We start from the raw sequence: 23,864 nt of genomic DNA, 5'->3' as shown, positions 1-23,864 counted from the left end.
TTAACCTCTCTGTGCCTCAGTTTCTTCAGTTATAAAATGGGCATTGTAGCAGTGCTGACCTCACAGGGTTATTGTAATAAGTAGATGAGACAATGCCTGTAAGATGCTCAGACAGTACCTGGCATAAAGTCGGCTGTTATTTTTCTGATTTCATTCAACTCCTTGATGTTGCTCTCTCCCGGGGGTGACTTTTCCCCATTAAAACTAACCTGGAGGTGGGTGCAGTCTTGCAGCAATTTTTTTCTTGTTGTACCACATTTTCCTGTTGTATCACAGGGCTTTTGGGATTTTAAGGGATTACCTTTCATCTCTACATGGGAGAGTTTCTATGATTAGAGGGAGCATTCTGGGGTGACCTGAGTAAAGGCTGCAGCACGGAAAGTTTATGAACTGCTTTTCTACCCTCCCTTGCTGGGCTGCTCTGTACAGTGGACCAGGTTTTGCAGCCTCTATGATGACTATGAAATGAATGGCAGCTCCCTCCAGAGTTGAGGAATGCATAACCTTGCTACCATCTGTGGTAACCTTTCTCCTAGGGGTCATGGGTGTCCGTGAGTTTTTATCTGGGGGTAGAGAGAGAAGCATCTGTGGTAACTTACCCAACTGGCCTGAGGCTGTCCTTACTTTGGAGGGGACATTCCTAGTGGGTTCAGGACTATTTCCCTGTTTTCCCCACCCAAGGTTCCATCCAGCTGGTACCTGGTGGGCAGAGGCAGTGGAAGGTGGCAAGTAGGTCCAGACAGGTGCTCCCTGGGTGGCAGGGCTGGGAGAGGCACTCATTGTGATCAGCCTCACAACGGGAGCCCGTGTAGCCAGGTGGACAGAGGCAATTGAAGGAGCCAGGAGTGTTGAGGCAGGAACCGCCATGTTCACAGGGACTTGGGCCTTGCTGGGCTGGGAGGAGAGAAAAGCTGGGAGTCCACAGGGGTCAGGGCGGGAAGGGCAAGGAGGTCAGACTCTCAGGGAAGGTGTGGGGGCCTGCATGTGGCAGAAGAGACCAAATTGGTGAAGGGGCTTGTGTCTTTAAGATGGAGAGGAAATAAGGGACCAAATTTATGGGAACTGAGGGGCTGAGCATTGGAGAGAGGGTCATGCAGGCAAGAGATGCCAAATCTGGGCAAATTCAAGGAAAAAGATGTTTGGTTTTTTTTTTTTTTTTTTTTTTTGAGACGGAGTCCGCTCTGTCGCCCAGGCTGGAGTACATTGGCGCAATCTCGGCTCACTGCAATCTCCGTCTCCCGGGTTCATGCCATTCTCCTGCCTCAGCCTCCTGAGTAGCTGGGACTACAGGCACCCACCACAGCGCCCAGCTAATTTTTTGTATTTTTTTAATAGAGACGGGGTTTCAATGTGGTCTCGATCTCCTGACCTTGTGATCCGCCTGCCTCGGCCTCCCAAAGTGCTGGGATTACAGGCGTGAGCCACCGCGCCCAGCTGATGTTTGGTTTTTTAATTGGAAAAGCAATCTGCCCTTTTCTGTCTTCAGTGCAGAGGCCTGTCTGAGGCTCAGAGAGGCTCTGAAGTGGGAGTGGCCTCACCCATTAGACACTCATCCAGGTCCTGGTGGCAGGTGGGCCCTGAATAGCCGGGCTGACACAGGCAGAGTGTGGAGCCTGTGAGGGGGTTGGTGCTGCACTGGGCATCCCCATGGCACGGCTGGCTCAGACACATGTCTTCCAAGTGGCACAGGAGCCCTAGAGGGATAAGAGCAGGTGAGGCTCTCAGAGGCCACTTGAGGCTCCTAGCAGCCATCCTGGTGCTTCTCTCGCCCTCCTTCTCTACCTCCCACCTCCTGATACCCTCTACCCCCATACCTGTGCGTCCAGGTGGGCAGAGGCAGGAGAAAGAGCCCACCCGGTCAATGCAGGTGGATCCTGGGGCACAGGTGGCAGCAATACAGTCATCCAGGTTCTCCTCACAGCTTGTGCCCCCCCAGCCACTCACACACACGCAGTGAAAGCTGCCCGCAGAGTTCTGGCAGGTGCCACCGTTTCTGCAGCGAGGGGGACCCTGGGCCTCACACTCATCCACATCTTCGGAGCAGTCCCAGCCTGCAGGGGGTTGGGGAGGGGACAGGGGCTGAAGCTGGGAGCCCTATGAGTAGGGGAGGCCAGGGGCCAACTCTCTGGGCTACGCGTGCCATGAATGTGGCTTAAACAACTCACCTGTCCAGGTTTCTGGGCAGAGGCAGGTGTAGGTGTCCAGCCCATCCTGGCAAGTGCCCCCATTCTGACATTGGTGGTTGACACAGTTGTCTGGATTCACCTCACAGTCTGGGCCTATGAAACCTGACAGGGTCGTGGAATCAACTGGGGGAGGAGGCTCCAAGGGAGACATCCTGCCCTGCCCAGAGAGAGGGGCTGCAGGAGAGCCCCTGTGAGGACACACCTGGGGGACAGAGGCAGAGGTGAAAGGTGGAGTCTTTCCCTGGCATCAGCTGGCAGGTGCCCCCATTCGAACAGCCCCTAGGAGGGCAGGGTCCTGCCCGGAGCTCACAACGTGGGCCCTCCCGCCCCACAGGGCAGAGGCACTGGAAGGAGCCCAGGGTGTTATGGCAGGAGGTGCCTTTGGGGCAGGGTCCTGGGTCCTGGAAGCACTCGTTGACATCACGTTCACAGGCATGGCCCTCGAAGCCCGGTGGGCAGCGGCACTGGATCTGGGGGTACGTGGCCAGACACACGCCTCCATTAACACATGGGTTGGCTGAGCAGAAGTCCCGAAGCTGGCACTGCTCACCTGAGGCAGAGGACAGAGGGAGCCGTTTCTAGCACTGTGTGAATTCTAGCCCATCTGAGGTTACCCAGTGCTCACTCTGGATTATCTCTGGGTCTCATTTTCATATTTCCTTCGCTTTATTACCATACTCTCTTTGCTCTGTTCCATCACCCCTGATCTCAGTGTTGCCATGGTTTGGGAGGGTTTATCTGGAGCGACCATATCTTCTAAAGTGATGATGAGAGTATTGGAAATTGTCCTTGCCTGAGAAAATCTGGCACATGGGTGATCTGGGGGGAGGTGAAAAGCACCCCACGTCTGCAGACAGGAGACTCAGGTGGCACCTTGCTGTGCCACAACTGGTTGTATACCCTTGGGTGAGCCACTGTGCCTTTCTGATCCTGGTTTCCTCATCTTTAAGTGGGTTTAGGCACCTGGAGACTCACTTCACAGTCCATGCGCACCAGTGGTAATGGCGGCCGCCGTGGAGGTGCCAGGTACTGAGCTGAGCAAGCACTTCCTGAGCATCGGCCCCTTGTGTCCTCTCAGCAACCTTATGAAGTGTGACCATTACTCTCCCTGTTTGTCAGCTGACAACTGAACACCAGAAAGCTAAAATATCTTATACGAGGTCATGTAGCTGGTCAGTGGCAGAGCTGGCATTTGGATCCAGGGGCTGTCGCAGAGCCCCTAGTCTGAAGCACTAAACTTGCCCCAGGGTTACACTCCTCCTCCTGGGGTGGCCCCACTCCTCTCTCTGGGTCACATCCCTCCCTTCCCGGTGCCTCTCCCACCACTGCAGTCTTCCCAGGTGATATTATGGCTCCCTCCACTCAGAATGGGAGCCATTCAGATGCTCAGAATGCAAAAGCCTGGAAGACCCCTGTATGCCGAGCAATGAGCCTCTAGCTGCTAGGCAGCAGGGAGATTAAGGGTGCTAGGATAGGCATCAGGATGGTGCACAAAGGGGGCTCATGGCACCCTTAATTTGGAAATATTTTAACATTTTAGCTATCAGTACAACCCTGCTGGTGAATGTGGGTCGTGGAGAATTGGCATGTTGATTCTCATGGCTTGTCTTCAAAGGGCTTGCAGTTTCTCAGGCTCCAGTTCCATCTTCCCCACCCACAGCCTAGCCCATTGCTCCTGCCTGTCCCCTCCTGGCTGCCCCCAGCAGCGCTTACCTGTCCATCCAGGCATGCAGGAGCACTGTGGGCGGCCTGAGGCCTGGATGTGGCAGTGGCCCCTTTTGGAACAGAAGGAGGGAGGACAAGGATCTTCAAGCTGGGCCTGGCATCTCTCGCCAGTGAAGCCAGGGAGGCAAGTGCACGAGAAGCTGGGTGCCAGTGGAGAGGGAGAGCTGGGGGGCCCTAGGGGAGCGGGAAGCAGGGCTTGGCAGCTGCCTCCATTCTGGCAGAGCTGGGCATTCTGGCAGGGGTCAGGAAACTGGCACGTCTCACCCAGGAAGCCAGGGGCACACCTGGGCAGGGGAGGAGAGGAAAACTCACATCACTGGTCCCTCTTCCCATTCTTGCCCACCTCCCTCCTCTGCCTTCATTTGTTTCCCTTCATCTCCTTCACTTCCTCCCTTTCTTCTTTGGTCTCACTTCCTCACCTCTCCCCCCGCGCTCTCCCTCCCCCTTTCTCTCCAGTCTCCCACCCCTGCAAGGCACACTCACTGGCAGGTCCCTTGTCCCAGAGACAGGCTCAGGCAGGTGCCTCCATTGGCACAGGGTTCTGGGAAAGTCCCACACAGCAGCCCTGAGGGTGGAGAGGCAGGCGCGATGGAAGCCCTGGGTGCCGTGCCTCCACCTTTCCTCTTCCGGGTGCTCCTGAGAGACCTGCCCGCAGCAGCTCCCACAGGTGCTCTAAACCACCTCTTCTTCACACCTGTCCCCACTCTCCACATGGTACCCAGCCCCAGCCCCAGTGCCCTCCATCCCAGTTACTAATCCCCACCCCCCTTTCCTGTTTATTCTCTGGCCTCCTGAGTCCAGCCTCGGACTCCATCTCTCGGAAGCAAGACAACAGGGGTCAGAAGGGGGGCGGAGGTGGCTCCCGGGAGGTGAATGGCTGAGACTTCGAAGAGATTTCCTCCCGGAAAGGCCCAGCATTGAGCCATCCGGGGGGTGGGGACAGCTGGACTCAGAAAGGGACTTAGTAGGCCTGACCTTTCATGTCCTCATCTGCTTCCCTCTCATCTCTTCCCCAAGCAGGTGGTCAGTGTGTTCCCTCTTCCCCTCTTCCCTATGGCTGCAAGAGTCTTCCAGTGCTAGTGCTGATGAGGTTCTTCCTGGAGGTGGGCACCCTCTCACCCATCCCCCGGCAGTCACTACCCCTGGCACCAGGCCCAAAGCAGGTCCACGGGAACAGCCGTTTTTCCCTGCAGGCCGTTTCTATTTGGGCAGTGAGAATCTCTTCCACCCAGTGTCCCTCACACAACCTGGGGCTTGGCCCTCTTCCCCCACCCCACTGGACATCCTCCTATGGGAAATGGGTCCCCCACCTCACCCACACCATGCCTCACCTCTGGTTATGACCACTGAGACACATAACAGCAGCAGCAGCAGCAGCAGTGAAGGGGGCTGCATTCCAGAGCCCCTTCTCCAAGCCCAGGTCCCTGTCCCTCTTCAGGCGGGGACCCTCAGAGCCCTCACTGAGGTAGGAGCCACCTCCTCTGCTCCCACTGCCCCTCTTCCTCCTCCTCGGCCTGCTGCAAGCCTCACGTCTGAGCTGTTTCCTGAGTCACACAATGTCCTGGACACCCTAGTAATGGGGGGCGGGGGAAGAGTGGAGGAACACTAGGGGGGATGAAGGAGGGGCCTTCTGTCCCTGACAACCCCTGGGGAAGTAGGGGGAAGTAGGACAGTGTGCCTGGAGGGCAGGTGATAGGAGGGGAGAAGGACTCTCGGAACCCCCGGGGCAGTCCCAGCCCTGCTGTTTGTTGATCTGGTCTCTCCTTTCTAGGGATGAGAATTGCAAGGTGGCTGCCCCTGTGCCCCAGGAGGGGCAGGATCTGGAAACAGGTATTGGGTGGTTAGAGAGTTCTGTATTCCCCTTCCCAGGAGAGGATGCTTAATTTGTCAGGTTATTACAGATGCTTATCAGAGAACCTGCAACTTGTCATAGTTTGAAACCACTCACCTTGGCAAAAGGAACCCAGGGGGCTTCTGGGCCTTATCTTGGCTCTTGCCAGGACTTTTTTTTCTCCTTCTGGGGAACAGGCAAGATGCTGGCTGGTTTGGGGAAATCTTGGTCTTCCTGTATAGGGGAATGTTAAGACTGTCGTTATCAGTGATAAATGAACATAGTGCACCCTAAATTTTGCAGTCTGGATTATCTGTAACTTATCACTGAATTTGGGTAGTTTTCACTTCCTCCATCTCTGCCTCCCTCCACTGCAGAAGTCGTTGGGATGTAGGGAATGTCAGTCAGAATGCAAAACTGGAGTAAATAAAATCACAAAAGCGAATTCTTTGCCTCCAAATGCTCATCCTATCTTCTTGAGTCAACCCAGGACAACTTTGGGGTCAACCACACACTGAGTTCCTCTAGTAGCACAGGGAACTGAGAGTCCAGGGTGGCAGAAGGTGTCACTGGCAGCTGTGCTCTCCCTGGTGTTGAGGCACTCACGGTTGCTGCTGGTGTACCTGAGAACTTTCCCCTACCGGGGAACATACTTCACCAGCACCGCTTTCTTCCTTTTTTTTAAGTTTTTTATTTTGAAATACTTTAAATCTCATGGGAAATGGGCAAGAATACTAAAAAGAATTCCAGGATACCCTTCACTCAGATTCATCCACTAACATCATTTGACCACATTTACTTTATCATTATTTCTCTATAAATACACATTTGTATTTTTTTCTGAACCATTTGAGAGTAAGTTGCATACAAGATACCCCTTTACCCTTAAATCCATCAGTGCGAATTTTCTAAGAACAAAACATTCTTTTACATAATACAGTACAATTATCCAAATCAGGAAACTTAGACTGATGTGATACTAATTGACGGTCCAAATTCAGGTCTTGCCAATTGCCCCATAATGTCCTTCATGACAATTTTTTTCCTTTGGTCCAGGATCTCATTTGGCATCCTGCATTGCATTTAGTTGTCAAGTCCTTTCAGTTTCCTTTAATATGAGTACAGTAACTTAAATATACTTTGCCTTTCATTACATTGACTTTTTTTTTTTTTTTGAGACAGTTTTGCTTTGTCCTCCAGGCTGGACTGCAGTGGCATGATCTCAGCTCACTGCAACCTCCACTTCCCCGGTTCAAGCAATTCTCATGCCTCAACCTCTGGAGTAGCTGGGATTACAGGTGCCCACCACCACACCCGGCTGACTTTTTGTATTTTAGTGGAGACGGGGTTTCATCATGGTACCCAGGCTGGTCTCAAACTCCTGAGCTCAGGCAATCCACCCATCTTGGCCTCCCAAAGTGCTGGATTATAGGCGTGAGCCACCGCACCTGGCCGATATTGGCATTTTTAAGCATACGGGTCAGTTGTTTTGTAGACTGTTCCTAAATTTGAGTATGTCTGGTGTTTATGCATTTTTGGGCACGAGTACTGTACCAGTGCCTCACTCATGGAAGCCCATGAGCCAGCATCATTTATAATGGTCGCCCAGTATTCTACTAGTTCATTTAAACCAATTTCTTATTATAGCATGTTTAGGTAGGTCTCAATTTGCTTTTTGTTTCTTTAGAGACAGGGTCTTGCTCTGTCACTCAGCCTGGAGTGCAGTGGCACGCACATAGCTCACTATAACCTTGAACTCCTGGGCTCACAGTATCCTGCTGCCTCGGCCTCCCAAAGCTCTGAGATTACAGGTGTGCACCACCACACCCAGCCTTCAACTTTTAAACATATAATAAACTGAGCTGCGGTAAATATTCTTTTCTTTTTTTTTTTTTTTTTGAGATGGAGTCTCCCTCTGTTGCCCAGGATGGAATGCAGTGGTGTGATCTCGGTTCACGGCAACCTCTGCCTCCCAGGTTCAAGCTAATCCTGCCTCAGCCTCCTGAGTAACTGGGATTACAGGCATGTGCCTGGCTGATTTTTGTATTTTTAGTAGAGACGGGGTTTCACCATGTTATCCAGGCTGGTCTTGAACTCCTGACCTCAGGTAATCTGCCCACCTCTTTCGGCCTCCCAAAGTGCTGGGATTACAGGTGTGAGCCACTGTGCCTGGACCTTTGGTAAATATCCTTGAACTTACATATTTGCATGGCTGTCTAATTATTTCCTTAGGATAAATTCTAGAAGTGAAACCACTGAGTGAAAGAGTGAAGGCATAGACTTGTTTTAAAGCTCTTGGTCTCTAAGTGTTGCCAAGCCATTCTCCAGAAAGCAGTGCAGGCCTTTCTCCTCCAGTTAGTAGTGTCTGCCTGTGTCCTTACGCTCACCAACCCTCCGCATTAGAATCCTCACCACTTTGATAGATGAAATGGTCTCTTACTGCTGCTTTAAATTGCACATTTGTTGTTAAGTGTCAACATTCTTTTTAACTGTTTAATGGCTATTCGTGTTTCCTGTCCACGCTTTTGTGAGTTTCCTGTCCATGCTTTTGTCCCATTGTGCTATTGGTGTCATTGTCATTTTCCCATCACCTTCCTTAGTTGAGGAGGCAACTGTGGGTGTGGGGAAGAGTAATCCTAGCGTAAAAGTCCCTGCTTTTGTACTCTCTGGTTTGCTGACTGGGGATTTGGTGTTGGTGAGTAGTAAAAGGAAAATAGGAAGAGACAACAGGTTTCTCGTGGAACCATGAAGACCTTGGTGGAAAGAACTGAACTCACCATTTCTGCAATGTTGACAATCTAACCCCACTTGTGGAAAAGGAGGCTGGGGCACTAGGCTGGAGCTTGAGAAAAAGAAGAAATTGCAACGGAGACAGATAAGAAGTGGTTGGTGGAAGGGGAACCAGAAGTGTGGTGGGGCAGAAGCTGAGTTTAAAGACAGTGTCAGGAAGCTGCCTTCCCACTTCTTGCTTTATCCTGCTTAAGTAAGGCAGTGTGCACCTGCTCAGGCATTATGAGCTATGCTTGGGTCCCAGATACCTTTCCTGGCCCCTAAGACCTCATAGCCCAAAGCAGTATTGATGCTCCCCCAAGAGCTTGTTTCTCCTTCCCAATGGCTTCCCAAGGGTTGATACTGACCAGGGTGAACTGCAGCATGCCAGGGACACAGATAGTTCCCTCTGGGAAATGACCCTTTTTCCTACAGTATTTCATCAAGTAGAGATTCTTTTTGTTAAAGGGATTTTCTTTCATTGTATACCCCCTGAGAAGGATAAACCTGTCAGTCATTCACACTTCAGTCATAGGGACTTGTGACCTTAAAAGGTTAAATCCGAGGTTGGCCCTGATAATGTGTCCAAACACAAAGAAGGCAACAGGTCACTGTAGCCATAGAGATAAGCAAGAGTGTCGGGTGCAGCGGTGGCTCATGCCTGTACTCCCAGCACTTTGGGAGACCAAGGTAGGAGAATTACTTGATCTCAGGAGTTCAAGACCAGCCTGGGAAACATAGGGAAACCCCATCCCTGTGAAAAAAATACAAAAATTAGCAGGCTGTGGTGATGCACACCTGTTGCCCCAGCTACTCAGGAGGCTGACGTGGGAGGATCACTTGAGCCCAGGAGGTTGAGGCTGCAACGAGCCATAATCATGCCACTGCACTCCAGCCAGAGTGACAGGGTGAGACCAGAGTGAGAGGAAAAAAAAAAAAAAAAAAAGAGAGAAATCGGCAAGAGTAATCCACTCTTGGAGATTATTTGTAAATATATGGTTCAGGAGATGTGGAGCCCCTCGTTGCCCCAGGCCCCTCCCTCTCTGCCTCCCTGTTAGTTACTCTTCATCTCCCCAACCTCTTACCATTGTAGTGTCCATGGTTATTCCCTGGGCCTCTTCTATTTTTCTGTCTCCCTAGGTGATCTCATCCAGTCTCCTGGCTCCCTACCAGATTCAGATACCATCTATGAAGACCACCTTTGTGCTGATGACTCTCAAGATCATACACTTCCTGGAACTCCAGACTTGTACTTCCAATACAAGTACCACGAACTTAATATGTCCAGAGCTGACCTGATCTTCTCCCTGAACCTTCTCTTCCTTCCTGATACAATTGAGTTTTGCAGTTCTATTATTTCCATTGTTTAGGCCCAAATCCTTGAAGATATTGCTGACTCCTCTCTTTTTCTCATACTCCACATCCAAACTGTCTTAAATCCTATGGACTCTACCTTCAAAATATGTATATCTGGAATCTGAGCACTTCTCATCTCTTCTCATCTCCACTGCCAATACCCTAGTCCAAGCCAGTGTCATCTCTTGCATCTCCTAACTTGTCTTCCTGCTGCTGTCCTTGCTCTCCTTGTCCATATCTCTACACAGCAGCCAAAGTGAGTAAGTTGAAATACAAGTTAGACCACCTCATTCCTCTGCTCAAAACTCTCCAATCACTTCTCCACTCACTCAGAGTAAAGCGAACTTCCTTACAGGGCCTGCAAGGCTCTACACAAGGCCCTTCCCTCTCTCTCTCTCTCTCTCTCTCTCTCTCTCTCTCTCTCTCTCTCTCTTTTTTTTTTTTTTGTTGTTGAGATGGAGTCTTGCTCTGTGGCCCAGGCTGGAGTGCAGTGGTGCAATCTCGGCTCACTGTAACCTTCACCTCCCGGGTTCAAGCGATTCTCCTGCCTCAGCCTCCTGAGTAGCTGGGACTACAGGTGCGTGCCACCACGCCAGGCTAATTTTTTGTATTTTTAGTAGACACGGGGTTTCACTATGTTAGCCAGGATGGTCTCAATCTCCTGACCTGCCTGCCTCGGCCTCCCAAAGCGCTGGGATTATAGGTGTGAGCCACCGCCCCTGGCCAAGGCCCTTCCCTGTCTAACCTCATCTTTGATTACTTCTTCTCACCATCCAGCCCCATTGGCTTCCTGCTGTTCTTGAAACAGGCACATTCACACCTTAGGGCCTTGTACTTGCCCTTCTCCCTGCCTGAACTGCTTCCTTCCCCAGCTATCTTTGTGGCTCTGTCCCTCATCTCAAAAGGCACCTAATCAAGGCCTTCCTTGGCTACCCCATTTCAAAATTGGAAGCCTTCTCCCATGTTCCCCATCCCCATTGGCTTTTCTCCTCATTATTTCTCAACATCTAACACACACATATTTCATTCATATTTCTTATTTACCGACTGCCAATTCCACAAAGGCAAGGATTTTTGTCTTTTTCATTTACTTGTTTTTGGACTTGATCATGCCTCAGTTTGTGGAGCAGGACCTCAACTCAGCATGCACTGTCTCATTTAAAATACCCCCAGGAGGAGGATACCATTACCTCCACCCACAGTGAGATGTGGAGCTCAGAGAAGTTGAGTCACTCGTGCAAGGTCATATAGCTACCAAGTGTGTTTCAGATGTGAGTTATTCACATCCAAACCCATGTTCTTTCTACCCTGAGGCTCCATCTGTCTTAGTAGGGTTTATTTTTTGTCATTTTAAAAAATAATGTGGGCATAGCTGGGCAACAAGTTTCTGCTTCAATTACATCAGAAACTACAGATCCAGACATTCTCTTATGCCTTTGCTGACATTCAGTGCAGCATTCAGTAAGTACTGATACATGTCATTTGCTTATTTACTTATCAATTCATTTACACAGTATTTATTGAACACAGTGTTTATACCCCGCAATGTTTTAGGCCCTGAATTTATGGTCTTGAACAAAATAGATACCAAGTAAATATGAAATATAATATCAGATAGTGATAAGGAGTATGAGATGATATAAGGCAGGGTGAGGAGAGAGAGGAGAACTTGGGAGCTATTTTAGATTGGGAGGTTGGCAGGGTGCGGTGGCTCACGCCTGTAATCCCAGCACTTTGGGAGGTGGAGGCGGGATCATCTGAGGTCAGGAGTTCGAGACTAGCCTAGCCGATATAGTGAAACTCTGTCTCTACCAAAAATGCAAAAATCAGCCAGGCATAGTGGCACACGCCTGCAGTCCCAGCTACTCCGGAGGCTGAGGCAGGAGAATCACTTGAACCTGGGAGGTAGAGGTTGCAGTGAGCTGAGATTGTACCATTGCACTCCAGCCTGGGTGACAGAGCAAGACTCCACCTCAGGCCAGGTGTGGTGGCTCACACTTGTAATCCCAGCACTTTGGAAGACCGAGGTGGGTGGATCACCTGAGGTCAGGAGTTTGAGACCAGCCTGACCAATATGGTGAAACCCCGTCTCTACTAAAAATACAAAAATTAGCTGGGCATAGTGGCACACACCTGTAGTCCCAGCTACTCGGGAGATTGAGACAGGAGAATCGCTTGAACCCGGGAAGTGGAGGTTGCAGTGAGCCGAGATCATGCCACTGCACTCCAACCTGGGCGACAGAGTGAGACTCTGTCTCAAAAAAAAACCAAAAAAACAAAACAAAACAAAAAACAAACAAACAAAAAAGACTGAGAGGTCAATAAGAGATGGCAACTGTAGTTTCAAAATAAGTACCAAATTAAACTGCTCATCACAAACCCCCACCATCTCTAATTAGGAATATTGCAATAGCATCCTACCTGGCTCCCTTGCTTCCAACTTGCCCCCAACTCCTGGCCCAGGCCATTCTCGATGTGGTGACCAGTGAGAGATGATTGGGGCATGGTGAGTCTGATTTGGAATATATTTTAAAACTAGAGTGGCTATAGTTTGATTGAATAAGAGGTACACAGGTTGGGTCTCCAGGAAGCAGACTTTGAGATTTAACATGGAGCTGGGATGGCCCTTCAGAGCCATCCCTAACTGGGGCAAGGGGGCTGGGTTTTTGCCCCCCACATTAATCAGTCATGGAAGGTGGGTTGCCCCTAGAAAGAGTGTGACCTTGGGGAAGCAGTTATCTTCAGTCTACAAAGAGGGCTGACAGGTGAGGGCTGTCCTTGAGCAGAAGACTTGGGTAACACTGTCAACTAACTAAATCTAACGGACATCTATAAAACACTCTGCTAAACAGTAGCAGGATATACCATTTTTCTCAAGTGTACATGGAACATTCTCCAGGACAGGCCATATGCTAGGCCATAAAACACGTCTCAATAATTTTAAAAGGACTGAAATCATACAAAGATGTTCTCTGATCACAATAGAATTAAATTAGAAATCAACAACAACAGGAAATTTGAGGAAATTACAAGTGTGTGAAAATTAAACAGCATGCTTCTGAACAGCCAGTGGGTGGAAGAAGAAATCACTAGGAAAATTAGAAAATATTTCAAGCTGAATGAAAATTGAAACAGAACATAACAGAATTTTTGACATGTAGCTAAAGCTATGCTTAGAGGGGATTTGTAGCTTGTAATTTCTATATTACCTCACACATACACAAAAAACCAACTCAAAATTGATCATAGACCTAAATGGAAGTGCAAAACTATAAAACTATTAGAAAAAGGCCTAAAAGTAGATATTCATGATGTTGGGTTAGTCAATGATTTCTTATATATGACACTTTCTTACATATACACAAGCAATAAAATAGTATTTTCTTTTTGGAGACAGGGTCCTGGTATGTTACCTAGTCTGGAGTGCAATCATGGTACAATCATAGCTCACTGCAGCCTCAACTCCCGGGCTCAAGTGATCCTCCTGCCTCAGCCTCCTGGATAGCTGGGACTACAGGTGCACACAACCACACTTGGTTCATTGTTAATTTTTTTATTTTTATTTTTTGGTGTGGAGACAGGGTCTCACTAAATTGCCCGTGCTTCAGATAAAATATTGTTAATTGGATTTCATCAAAATTGAAAACTTTTAATACTCCAAAAGGCACCATTAGAAAGTGAAGGTTGGGTGTGGTGGCTCACACCTGTAATCCTAGCACTTCGAGAGGCCAAGGCAGGTGGATCATTTGGGTCCAAGAGTTTGAGACCAGCCTGGCCAACATGGTGAAACCCCGTCTCTAAAAAATACAAAAGTTAGCCGGGCATGGTGGTGCATGCATGTAGTCCCAGCTACTTGGGAGGCTGAGGCAGGAGAATTTCTTAAACCTGGGAGTTGGAGGTTGTGGTGAGCCGAGATTTTGCCACTGCATTCCCGCCTGGGTGATAGAGCAAGACTCTCTTAAAAAAAAAAAAAAAAAAGTGAAAAGATCTGGAAATTGCCTTCATTAAGGAAAAAATAAACATAAAAACAACAGCAACCATAAGAAAGTGAAAAGATAAACAAAAGCCATAGGACAAGATCAAATATTTGCAAATCATTTATCAGATAAGGGACTTGTATCTAGAATATAAAAAGAACTCTTATAACTCAATAATAATAATAAAAAATGGGCAGGAGATTTGAATAGACATTTCACCAAAGAAGATATATAAATGGCCATCAAATACATGAAAACATACTGTTTGGGATTCACTTAACTTCTTGCATCAACAAGTTAATATCTTTTGCCAAATTTGGGAGTTTTTCAGGCATTATTTCTTTGAGTACATTTTCCTGCTCCATTCTCTCTCTCTTCCTCTTAAACACTGATGACATGAATGGTAGTTAGCTCTTTTGTTACAGTCCCATAAATGAACTTCTGTTCATTTTTTTCAGTCTATTTTTCTCCATTGTCCAGATTGAGTAATTTCTCTTCTACCTTTAAGTTTGCTGAATCTTTCATCTGTCCTCTCCAATCTGCTAAACCAATCTATTGAGTTTTCAATTTTCATGATTGTATTTCTAAGTTCTAAAATTTCTATTTGATTCTTCTTTTTTTTTTTTTTTTTGGAGATGGAGTTTCTCTCTTTTTGCCCAAGCTGGAGTGCAATCGTACGATCTCAGCTCACTGCAACCTCTGCCTCCAGGGTTCAAGTGATTCTCCTGCCTCAGCCTCCCAAGTACCTGGGATTACAGGCACCTGCCACCATGCTTGGCAAATTTTTTTGTATTTTTAGTAGAGACAGGGTTTCACCATGTTGGCCAGGATGGTCTTGATCTCATGACCTTGTGATCCACCCGCCTCGGCCTCCCAAAGTGCTGGGATTACAGGTGTGAGCCACCGCGCCCAGCCTGATTCTTCTTTATATCTTCCATTTCTTTGCCAAAATATCTGGTTTTCATTTGTTTCAAGAGAGTTTGTAATTGCTTGTTAAACCTTTTTTTTTTTCCTTTTCTTTTTGAGACAAGGTCTCGCTCTGTTGCCCAGGCTGAAGTGTAGTGGGGCAATCATGGCTCACTGCAGCCTCGACTTCCCAGGCTCAAGTGATCCTCCCACCTCAGCCTTCAAGTAGCTGGGACCACAAGTACACACCACCATGTCTGGCTAATCAAAAACATTTTTTTTTTTCCAAGGAGCTGGGACCACAAGTACACATACCATGCCTGGGTAATTATTATTATTATTATTATTATTATTATTTTGTCATTGTTGTTGTTGTTTTTAATAGAGACAGCATTTCCCTATGTTGCTGGTCATGTACTCCTGGGCTCAAGTGATCCTCCCACCTTGGCTGCTGAAATGCTGAGATTACAGGCATGAGCCACTGCACTTGGCTGTAAAGCAAGTTTTTTTTTTTTTCGGTTGCCCAGGCTGGAGTGAGTGCAGTATTGCATTCTTGGCTCACTGCAACCTCTGCCTCCAGGTTCAAGTGATTCTTCTGCCTCAGCGTCCTGAGTAGCTGGGATTACAGGCATGCCACCACTCCCAGCTAAGTTTTGTATGTTTAGTAGAGACAGGGTTTCGCCATGTTGGTCAGGCTGGTCTCGAACTCCTGACCTTGAGTGATCCACCCGCCTTGGCCTCCCAAAGTGCTGGGATTACAGATGTGAGCCAACGCGCCCGGCCTGTAAAGCATTTTTAATACTTGTTTTAAAATACTTGCTTGCTTTAAATATGCATCAGGTGTTTTAACATTTAAGTCATCTTGGGTGTTGATGTCTGTTAATTGTCTTTTCTTATTCAAGATTTTCCTGATTCTTGGTATGACAAGTGATTTTCACTTGCATCCTGCACATTTTGGATAGTGTGTTATGAGGCTCTGGACCTTATTTAAGTCTGTTTTAGTGATCATCCTTTGACACCGCACTAGTTGAGCAAAGAAGATGCTGCCTCTCTGCTGTCAGGTTGCAGGAGAGGCCCAGGTTCCTCAGTTGGCCTCTGAACACTTGAGGGAGCCGTGCTCCTTGTGATTACTAGGTGCGGATGGGGTTTCAGGCTTCCCACTAGGTCTCTGCTGACACACACTGGCTGAGAGAGTAAGAAGCACCTCATTCCTGTTCCCCATGTGGTCTCCAGGGATATAGGTTGTGATGGAGGGGATTTCATACCACCAGGCGCCGCCGAAAGTCCCAGCTTCCTACTTGCCGGGGAGGGGTACCTCAGCTGGGTGCGAGTTGATGGCTAAACTCCCCACACAGCCTTTGTTGGCAGATACGGGGGTGAGAGTGTTTTTTATTTTTTATTTTTTTTCCCCTGAAATAGAGTAGTCATTGTCTAGAAGTTTTGTCTTTCCAGGATGTTCCTTTCTTGGTCCGTTGGCCAGAGACTTTCCGGGATTTTTTTCATCTTCCTGTTGGAGTTTCCTGGTTGCTGGCTTTTCCAGCACCCAGTCTTATATAAATGAGGCAAAAGCCAAACCCAGGGAACTCACCACTATATTGTTTTTTTGGGTCTTGAGATTCCTAGCCAGTCTGCCTTCTCTCCATCTTTCAGGATCTTCTTATGTTTGTTTTATATATACCATCCAGGATTGTAGCTGTATTTAGCAGGAAGAATCAGAAGTGCATCTACGTCATGTTGTCTTGGAGCTTGAAGGCAGCTGGATAAGTCCTTAAAACATTCAACATAGATTTTCCATATGACTCAGCAATTCCATTCCTAGGTATCTACCTAAGAAAAATGAAAGCAGGCCGAGTGTGATGGCTCACGCCTGTAATCCCAGGACTTTGGGAGGCTGAGGTGGGTGGATCACCTGAGGTCAGGAGTTCAAGACCAGCCTGACCAACACGGAGAAACCCTGTCTCTACTAAAAATACAAAAATTAGCTGGGCGTGGTGGCGCATGCCTGTAATCCCAGCTACTTGGGAGGCTGAGGCAGGAGAATCATTTGAACCCAGGAGGCTCAGGTTTCGGTGAGCAGAGATGGCGCCATTGCACTCCAGCCTAGGTGACAAGAGCAAAACTCCATCTCAAAAAAAAAAAAAAAAAGAAAAATGAAAGTGTGTGTCCACACAAATACTTGTATAAGAATTCATAGCAGTGTTATTCACAATAGCTATGAAGTAAAAACAACCAAATATCCACTGATCAGTGAATTGATGAACAAAATATGGTGTGTCCCTTTGGGAGGCTGAGGCGGGTGGATCACTGGAGGTCAGGAGTTTGAAACCAGGCTGGCCAACATGGTGAAACTCCGTCTCTACTAAAAATACAAAAAAATTAGCCGGGCATGGTGACACACGCCTGTAATCCCAGCTACTTAGGAGGCTGAGGCAGGACAATTGCTGGAACCCGGGAGGCAGAGGTTGCAGTGAGCCAAGATAACATCACTGCACTCCAGTCTGGGCGACAGAATGAGACTTTATCTCAAAAAAAAAAAAAAAGATGTGTCCATATAATGGAATACTATTCAGCAATAAAAAGGAATGAAATATGGATACATGCTGCAAAATGAATGAACCTCAAAAACATTATGCTAAGTGAAAGAAGCTAGACTCAAAAGGCTGTAGGAATCCATTCACATGAAATGTCCGTAATAGACAAATCTAGAGACGGAAAGATTAGTGATTGCCTAGGGCTCAGGTTTGGAATGGGGGCTAAGTGCAAAGAAAAATGAAGTTTCTTTTCGGTGTGATGGAAACATTCTAAAATTAGATTGTGGTGATAGTTTTACAACTCTATAAATACACTAAAATCACTGAATTGTGTGCTTAAAATGGGTGAATTTTTTTTTTTTTTTTTTTTTGAGATGGAGTCTTGATCTGTTGCCCAGGCTAGAGTGTAGTAATGCCATCTTGGCTCACTGCAATCTCCATCTCCCAGGTTCAAGCAATTCTCTTGCCTCAGCCTCTCGAGTAGCTGGGATTACAGGGGGCCACCACCACACCTGGCTAATTTTTGTAGTTGTAGTTGAGACGGGGTTTCACCATGTTGGCCGGGCTGGTCTTGAACTCCTGACCTCAAGTGATCCGTCCACCTCGGCCTCCCAAAGTCCTGGGATTACAGCTGTGAGCCACTGCGCCCTGCCAAAGTGAGTGAATTTTATGGTATGTAAATTATGCCTCAATAAATCTGTGAGAGGAGAGGAGGTAGAGACATTTTCTGTTGTAGAATTTCTTAAGGAGTTTTGCTGTTAAGAGTTGCAGAGAAAATATGTCTAACAAGACAGCATATGAGGTCATGAGAAATTTTTAAAAACTCATTATTCCAGAAAATTCATACACATAAACAGAGATAATGAAAAAGAACTCCCATATACCTGTGACCCAGATGCAATCATCATTAATTCAGGACCACTGATGCCTGTAATCCCAGCACTTTGGGAAGCTGAGGCAGGTGAATCACCTGAGGTCAGGAGTTTAAGATCAGCCTGTCCAACATGGTGAAACCCCGTCTCTACTAAAAAATACAAAAATTAGCCGGACATGGTGGTGCATGCCTGTAATTCCAGCTACTAGGGTGGCCGAGGCAGGAGAATTGCTTGAACCCAAAAGGCGGAGGGTGCAGTGAGTCAAAATGGCGTCATTGCACTCTGGCCTGGGCAACAGAGCGAGACACTGTCTCAAGAAAAAAAAAATTCAGGACCACTCTAGTTCCATCTCTACTCCCAACCTCCACACCAGATTATTTTAGAACAAACCCTTCTATCGTAAATATTTCAGTATCCTAAAACATAAGGACTCTTAAATAACATAACCATTATGTCAGTATTGTTTCTGAAAAGTTTACACAATTTCTCAATATTATCAAATATGCAATGTTTAGTTTCCCCAAATTTCCGTTAAATATATATACAGTTTGAATCAATATCAAAACAATATCCGTGCATTGCATTCAGCTGATATGTGTCTTAAGTCTCTTTCTCTTCTTTGAAGTGGAATTCACATTTTAGAACAGTTTTAGATTTATAGAGAAACTGACAGGATAGTACAGAGTATTGCCATGTGCCCTCCCTGGATTCAGTGTCCTTATTAATAACATCTTACATGAGTGTGGTATATGTGTCATACTTAATGAATCAATATTGATAAATTGGTTGGGCGCGGTAGCTCACGCCTGTAATCCCAGCTCTTCGGGAAGCTGAGGCGGGCGGATCACCTGAGGCCAGGAGTTTGAGACCAGCCTGGCCAACATGGCGAAGCCCTGTCTCTACTAAAAATATAAAAATTAGCCGGGTGTGGTGGAGCGTGGTGTAATCCCAGCTACTTGGAAGGCTGAGGCAGGAGACTCACTTGAACCCGAGAAGTGGAGGCTGCAGAAAGCCGAGATCATGCCACTGCATTCCAGCCTGGGCAACAGAGCGAGACTTCATCTCAAAAAAAAAAAAAAAAAAAAAAAAGATAAATTATTATTAAAGACCATACTTTATTCATTCAGATTGTCTTAGTTTTCACCTGATGTCTTTTTGTCTGTTACAAGATTCCATATTTCTTTTCTTTCTTTTTTTTTTTGAGACAAAATTTCACTCTTGTTGCCCAGGCTGGATTGCAATGGCGTGATCTCGGCTCACTGCAAACTCCGCCTCCTGGTTTCATGCGATTTTTCTGCTTCAGCCTCCTGAGTACCTGGGATTACAGGTGCCCGCCACCATGCCCGGCTGATTTTTTAATATTTTGAGTAGAGACGGAGTTTCCCCATGTTGGCCAGGCTGGTCTCGAACTCCTGGCCTCAAGTGATCCACCGGCCTCGGCCTCCCAAAGTGCTGGGATTACAAGCATGAACCACCTCGCCTGGCCTTCCAGGATACCATATTTCATGTATTTGTCACGTCTTTTTGTGCTCCTCTTGGTTGTGACAGTTTTGCCAGTGTTCCTTGTTTTTGGTGACCTTGATAGTTTTGAGGTGTACTAGTCAGGTGTTATGCAGGCTGCCCCTCTTTTGGAATTTGTTTGGTGATTTTCTCATGGTTAGACTTGGAGCTTAAGTCTGTTTAAATCTTTTTTTACCCCTTGACATTTATTTGTTGAAGAAATGGCTTGTTTCCTATAGAACTTTCCACATTCTGAATTTTGCTAATTGAATCACTGTACCATTTACCATATTGCTCTGCCTCCCCCATTTTTTTCTTAAACTGGTAGTTAGATTTAAAGACTTGATATGATTCATGATCTATTTTCTGGCAAGGCTACGTCATAGGTGGTATCGTGCTGTGTTTCTATCAGGAGGCATAGAATTCTAGTTGGCAACCATGATGAGCATTGCTAGATCCATTGTTTTCTTAGGGATTGTAAAATGCAAATATTCTAATTCTATTATTCTGTCTAAACTGATTTCATTTATACAGATTATGTCCCATCTACTGTTTTGACACGATTTATTTAGGAAAGGCAGATTGATGCCATTCTTTCCCCTTTATTTAGCAGCTTTCAGAATGAGTTTGTTCTCTAGCATCTGCCAAAGGTAACCAATGACTCTTTATTTAGTATCACTATGAGTCAATTGATTTCCATGTGTTTTAATCCCTTGCCATTATTATTTTTACTGAGGCTCCATTTATGCCATATTTAGGCTGTGTGAGCCTCAAGTTGATACAATACTAATATCTTTGATGCCTTTCTTGTTTTCTGGTGATAAGATGTTCATGCTCATCTTGTACATAGGCTGCTATATGTTTCTTTTTAGAGGAAATGGTACTAGGAGACCTCAGTTTGGGTGCTGAGGAAGGTTTGTATTTATTCATTTTTTATTTTCTTAGATAGGAGGAATAACATGTTTGCTTGCTGATAGGAGTGACCCACTGCAGAGGGAAAGGGGGTGTGCAGGAGAGGGGGTATTGCTGGAGGAGTGTCCTTGAGTAGGTGAGAGGCAGTGGGGTCTAGTGCCCAAGTGGAGGGGTTGGTTGTTAGTTCAAAGCGAGGAAGATGGGCTGAGCACATTGGCTCACGCCTGTAATTCCAACGTTTTGGGAGGCTGAGGAGGGTGGATCACCTGAGATCGGGAGTTCAAGACCAGCCTGGGCAACATGGTGAAACCCCGTCTCTACTAAAAATACAAAATTAGACAGGCATGGTGGTGCATGCCTGTAATCCCAGCTAATTGGGAGGCTGAAGCAGGAGACTCACTTGAACCCAGGAGGCAGAGGTTGCCGTGAGCCGAGATTGCGCCACTGCACTCCACCCTGGGCCATAGAGTGAGACTGTCTCCAAAAAAAAAAAAAAAAAAAAAAAAAGTGACGAGGATGGAGGCTGTGTAATGAAATACAAGAAAGTGTGAAATAGTTGCTTTGAAATTCTGTGAGTGAGTGGCCAGGAAAATGCTGTATACTTCTTTTTCTTTTCTTTAATTCCATGACAGGTTAACTGCTGGGTTCTTCTAATGGCCAACTTGAAGTTTGTAAATGTGTGATGAGCATGGTTGAGTATTTTTTTTTTTTTTTTGAGTCGGAATCTTGCTCTGTCACCCAGGCTGGAGTGCAGTGGCGCGATCTCGGCTCACTGCAAGCTCCACCTCCCGGGTTCACGCCATTCTCCTGCCTCAGCCTCCCGAGTAGCTGGGACTACAGGCACCCACCACCACGCCTGGCTAATTTTTTGTATTTTTAGTAGAGACCGGGTTTCACTGTAGCCAGGATGGTCTCGATCTCCCGACCTCGTGATCCGCCCGCCTTGGCCTCCCAAAGTTCTGGGATTACAGGTGTGAGCCACCACACCCGGCCATGGTTGAGTATTTTTATCCAACCACTTCAGCTGCTTGGATGCAGGCATGGAGTAGGTGGGAAGTTAGATGTAGCCAGAGCTAGACTTTTAACAGGTAGGTATGATGGAGGGAATGAAGGAAATAGGAGTTGAGACGCAAGATAGCTCTTACAACAATGGGTCATGAAACCTAAGCGGGATAAGGTTGGAAGGGCACAGGATCTCATAATGTCAGGCTCAAAGGGGTTGGAGGTCTGGAGAGTAAAAACATTGATCTCTGGAGCTGGACACTAGAGGGAGTGATCTGCAAGGACAGTAAGGGGGATACTTAAACCTGAGATTATGCAGAGGTTGCATGTACAGGTACAGGTAATGACAAGGTCTAGGTATCACTGTGGAGTGAGTGGCTGCAGTAGGGGGAGGACAAGATCATTGGAGGTGAGAAGGTCAAAAGGTCAAGGTGAGAGGCCAGGGTGTTGGGTGGAGTGGCTTGGTTGATAGAGAAGCCACAAAGAGTGGTAGCAGGAGTGGGATGAAGAGAAAGACAGTGACCCGGGGACTGAAAATGGTAATGAATTGTGAAGAGTGAGGAGTGACTGGAAGGCTGTTAAATGCTGGCAGCAGGAGCAGCTAAGGGTGACGTCGGAGGCCACATGTACTGCATGCCAGCTAAGGCCCTGCATTACTCTCGACCACCAGAGAAAAAGTTCATGTATTCATTCATTTATTCAAGCAGTAAGTCAACCAAACTTGACTGTCTACCCTGTGCTTAGCAAAACCCTCCCTCCCCTCACAGAATGGACATGTATTCATTAGAAAATCGTCCTTATGAAGTCAGGACATCTTCAGGACGCTTCCAGTTAATCAGATACCCATCAATCCTTCTAGTTAACTGACTTTTTGTTTGTTTGTTTGTTTAGCAGTGAATTTTAATGAATAAAACCTCTGGGATTAAAACTCTTTTTTTTTTTTTTTTTTTTTTTTCCATTTTTTGAGACAGAGTCTTGCTGTGTTGCCCGGGCTGGAGTGCAGTGGTGCGATCTTGGCTCACTGCAACCTCTACCTCCCAGGTTCAAGCGATTCTCTTGCCCTAGCCTCCTAAGTAGCTGGGACTATAGGTGCACACCACCACATCTGACTAATTTTTGTATTTTTAGTAGAGACAGGGTTTTGCTATGACAGTCAGGCTAGTCTCGAACTCCTGACCTCAAGTGATCCACCCGCCTCGGCCTCCCAAAGTGCTGGGATTACAGGCATGAGCCACTGCGCCCAGCCAGATTAAAACTCTTGTGTAATAAATTAGCAGATATGGAAATCCTTCATTTTCCACAAAAAATCCCCATCCTGAGTGGATACCAGTGACCTCATCACAAGAGGTCAACATGAAAGTGCTGTCAGCGTGGTGAGAGAGGTGGTGATGTCAGATCACCTGTGGAAGTGGAAGGACCTTGGAGTTGAAAGGAATCTTCGGGATGGTCTTGCCTCTAGCTTTCAAACTTTTTCTTTTCATCACATCAAATGTAGAGGAATTTTGTCCATCAAACTCACACCTAGAATCCCAAAAGAGAGAAGAGGTATAGGATCAGTGCTCTGACTGAGTCTTTCCCCTCCTGAGACCCCACCCCTACCCAGAGTGCCCCTGCAAGGTTGCCATGGGATGTAGGATGCTGGGGAACACAGCCTGGAACCATTCACTCGGTCCCATTTCTTCTTTTACGAGGCCCAGAGGGGAGAAGCCACCTGCCTAAGGTGACACGGGTCTGGGGCCCATGCCCAGTGTCGTGCCTGTTGGTCAGGAGCGGCTGAGGAAAGCAGAGCAGGGGTGAGGGGGAGGAAAGGGCAGGGCCGCGCTGCCTCGGGTCTGGAGCCCTCGCTGACAGGGTGGGGCCTTTTTCACTTGTTCTAACTTTGGGGACAAAAGGTTTTCTTTCTTTCTCTCTTTCTCTTTCTCTCTCTCTCTCTCTCTCTTTCTTTCTTTCTTTCTTTCTTTCTTTCTTTCTTTCTTTCTTTCCTTCTTTCTCAACAAAGGCATGATAAGAAATTTTTTGGTGGGCAGAGAAGAAGAGTATATAATAGTGGAAAAAACACTTAGCTTAGAAGTTTGACACAGTGTGATGTTGGTCAGGCTAGCTGACCTCTCTGAGCCTCACTCAGTTCCTTCATCTGTAGAGAAAGAGGTTGGGGCCGGCGTGGGTGAGTGAGTGGGTGCTGGATGAAGAGGGAAGGAGATGGACAGGAGGCACCTGGCGGACTTGGCCAGTGTCAGCCGCTGTCCTAGGAGACTCTGGGCTGGGGCGGCATTACCGGTTATCCCTTTCCTGGG

General features: G+C 47.2%; 1 protein-coding gene across 5 annotated transcripts in view; it reads right to left on the bottom strand.

Moving 5' to 3' along the window:
- NOTCH4 (notch receptor 4) overlaps window positions 1–5,483 on the bottom strand; it is a 29,773-nt gene extending 24,290 nt beyond the window's left edge. For all 5 annotated transcript variants that reach the window (XM_078000335.1, XM_015136048.3, XM_015136049.3 and 2 more), the window contains exons 1-8: window positions 5,243–5,483; window positions 4,395–4,476; window positions 3,900–4,195; window positions 2,389–2,736; window positions 2,166–2,288; window positions 1,815–2,051; window positions 1,539–1,694; window positions 700–894 (exon numbers count right to left, since the gene is read on the bottom strand). In XM_078000335.1, the coding sequence (XP_077856461.1) occupies window positions 700–894; window positions 1,539–1,694; window positions 1,815–2,051; window positions 2,166–2,288; window positions 2,389–2,736; window positions 3,900–4,195; window positions 4,395–4,476; window positions 5,243–5,306 (1,501 nt within the window). In that variant the 5' untranslated portion in view covers window positions 5,307–5,483. The remainder of the gene's footprint in view (window positions 1–699; window positions 895–1,538; window positions 1,695–1,814; window positions 2,052–2,165; window positions 2,289–2,388; window positions 2,737–3,899; window positions 4,196–4,394; window positions 4,477–5,242) is intronic.
- Between the last annotated feature and the right edge of the window lie 18,381 nt (window positions 5,484–23,864).

The sequence above is a fragment of the Macaca mulatta genome, chromosome 4 (assembly GCF_049350105.2).
Source record: "Macaca mulatta isolate MMU2019108-1 chromosome 4, T2T-MMU8v2.0, whole genome shotgun sequence".
NCBI classification, from domain to species: Eukaryota; Metazoa; Chordata; class Mammalia; order Primates; family Cercopithecidae; genus Macaca; species Macaca mulatta.
Note: the sequence above shows the minus strand (reverse complement) of the source record. Positions and strands in the feature narration are given on the sequence as shown.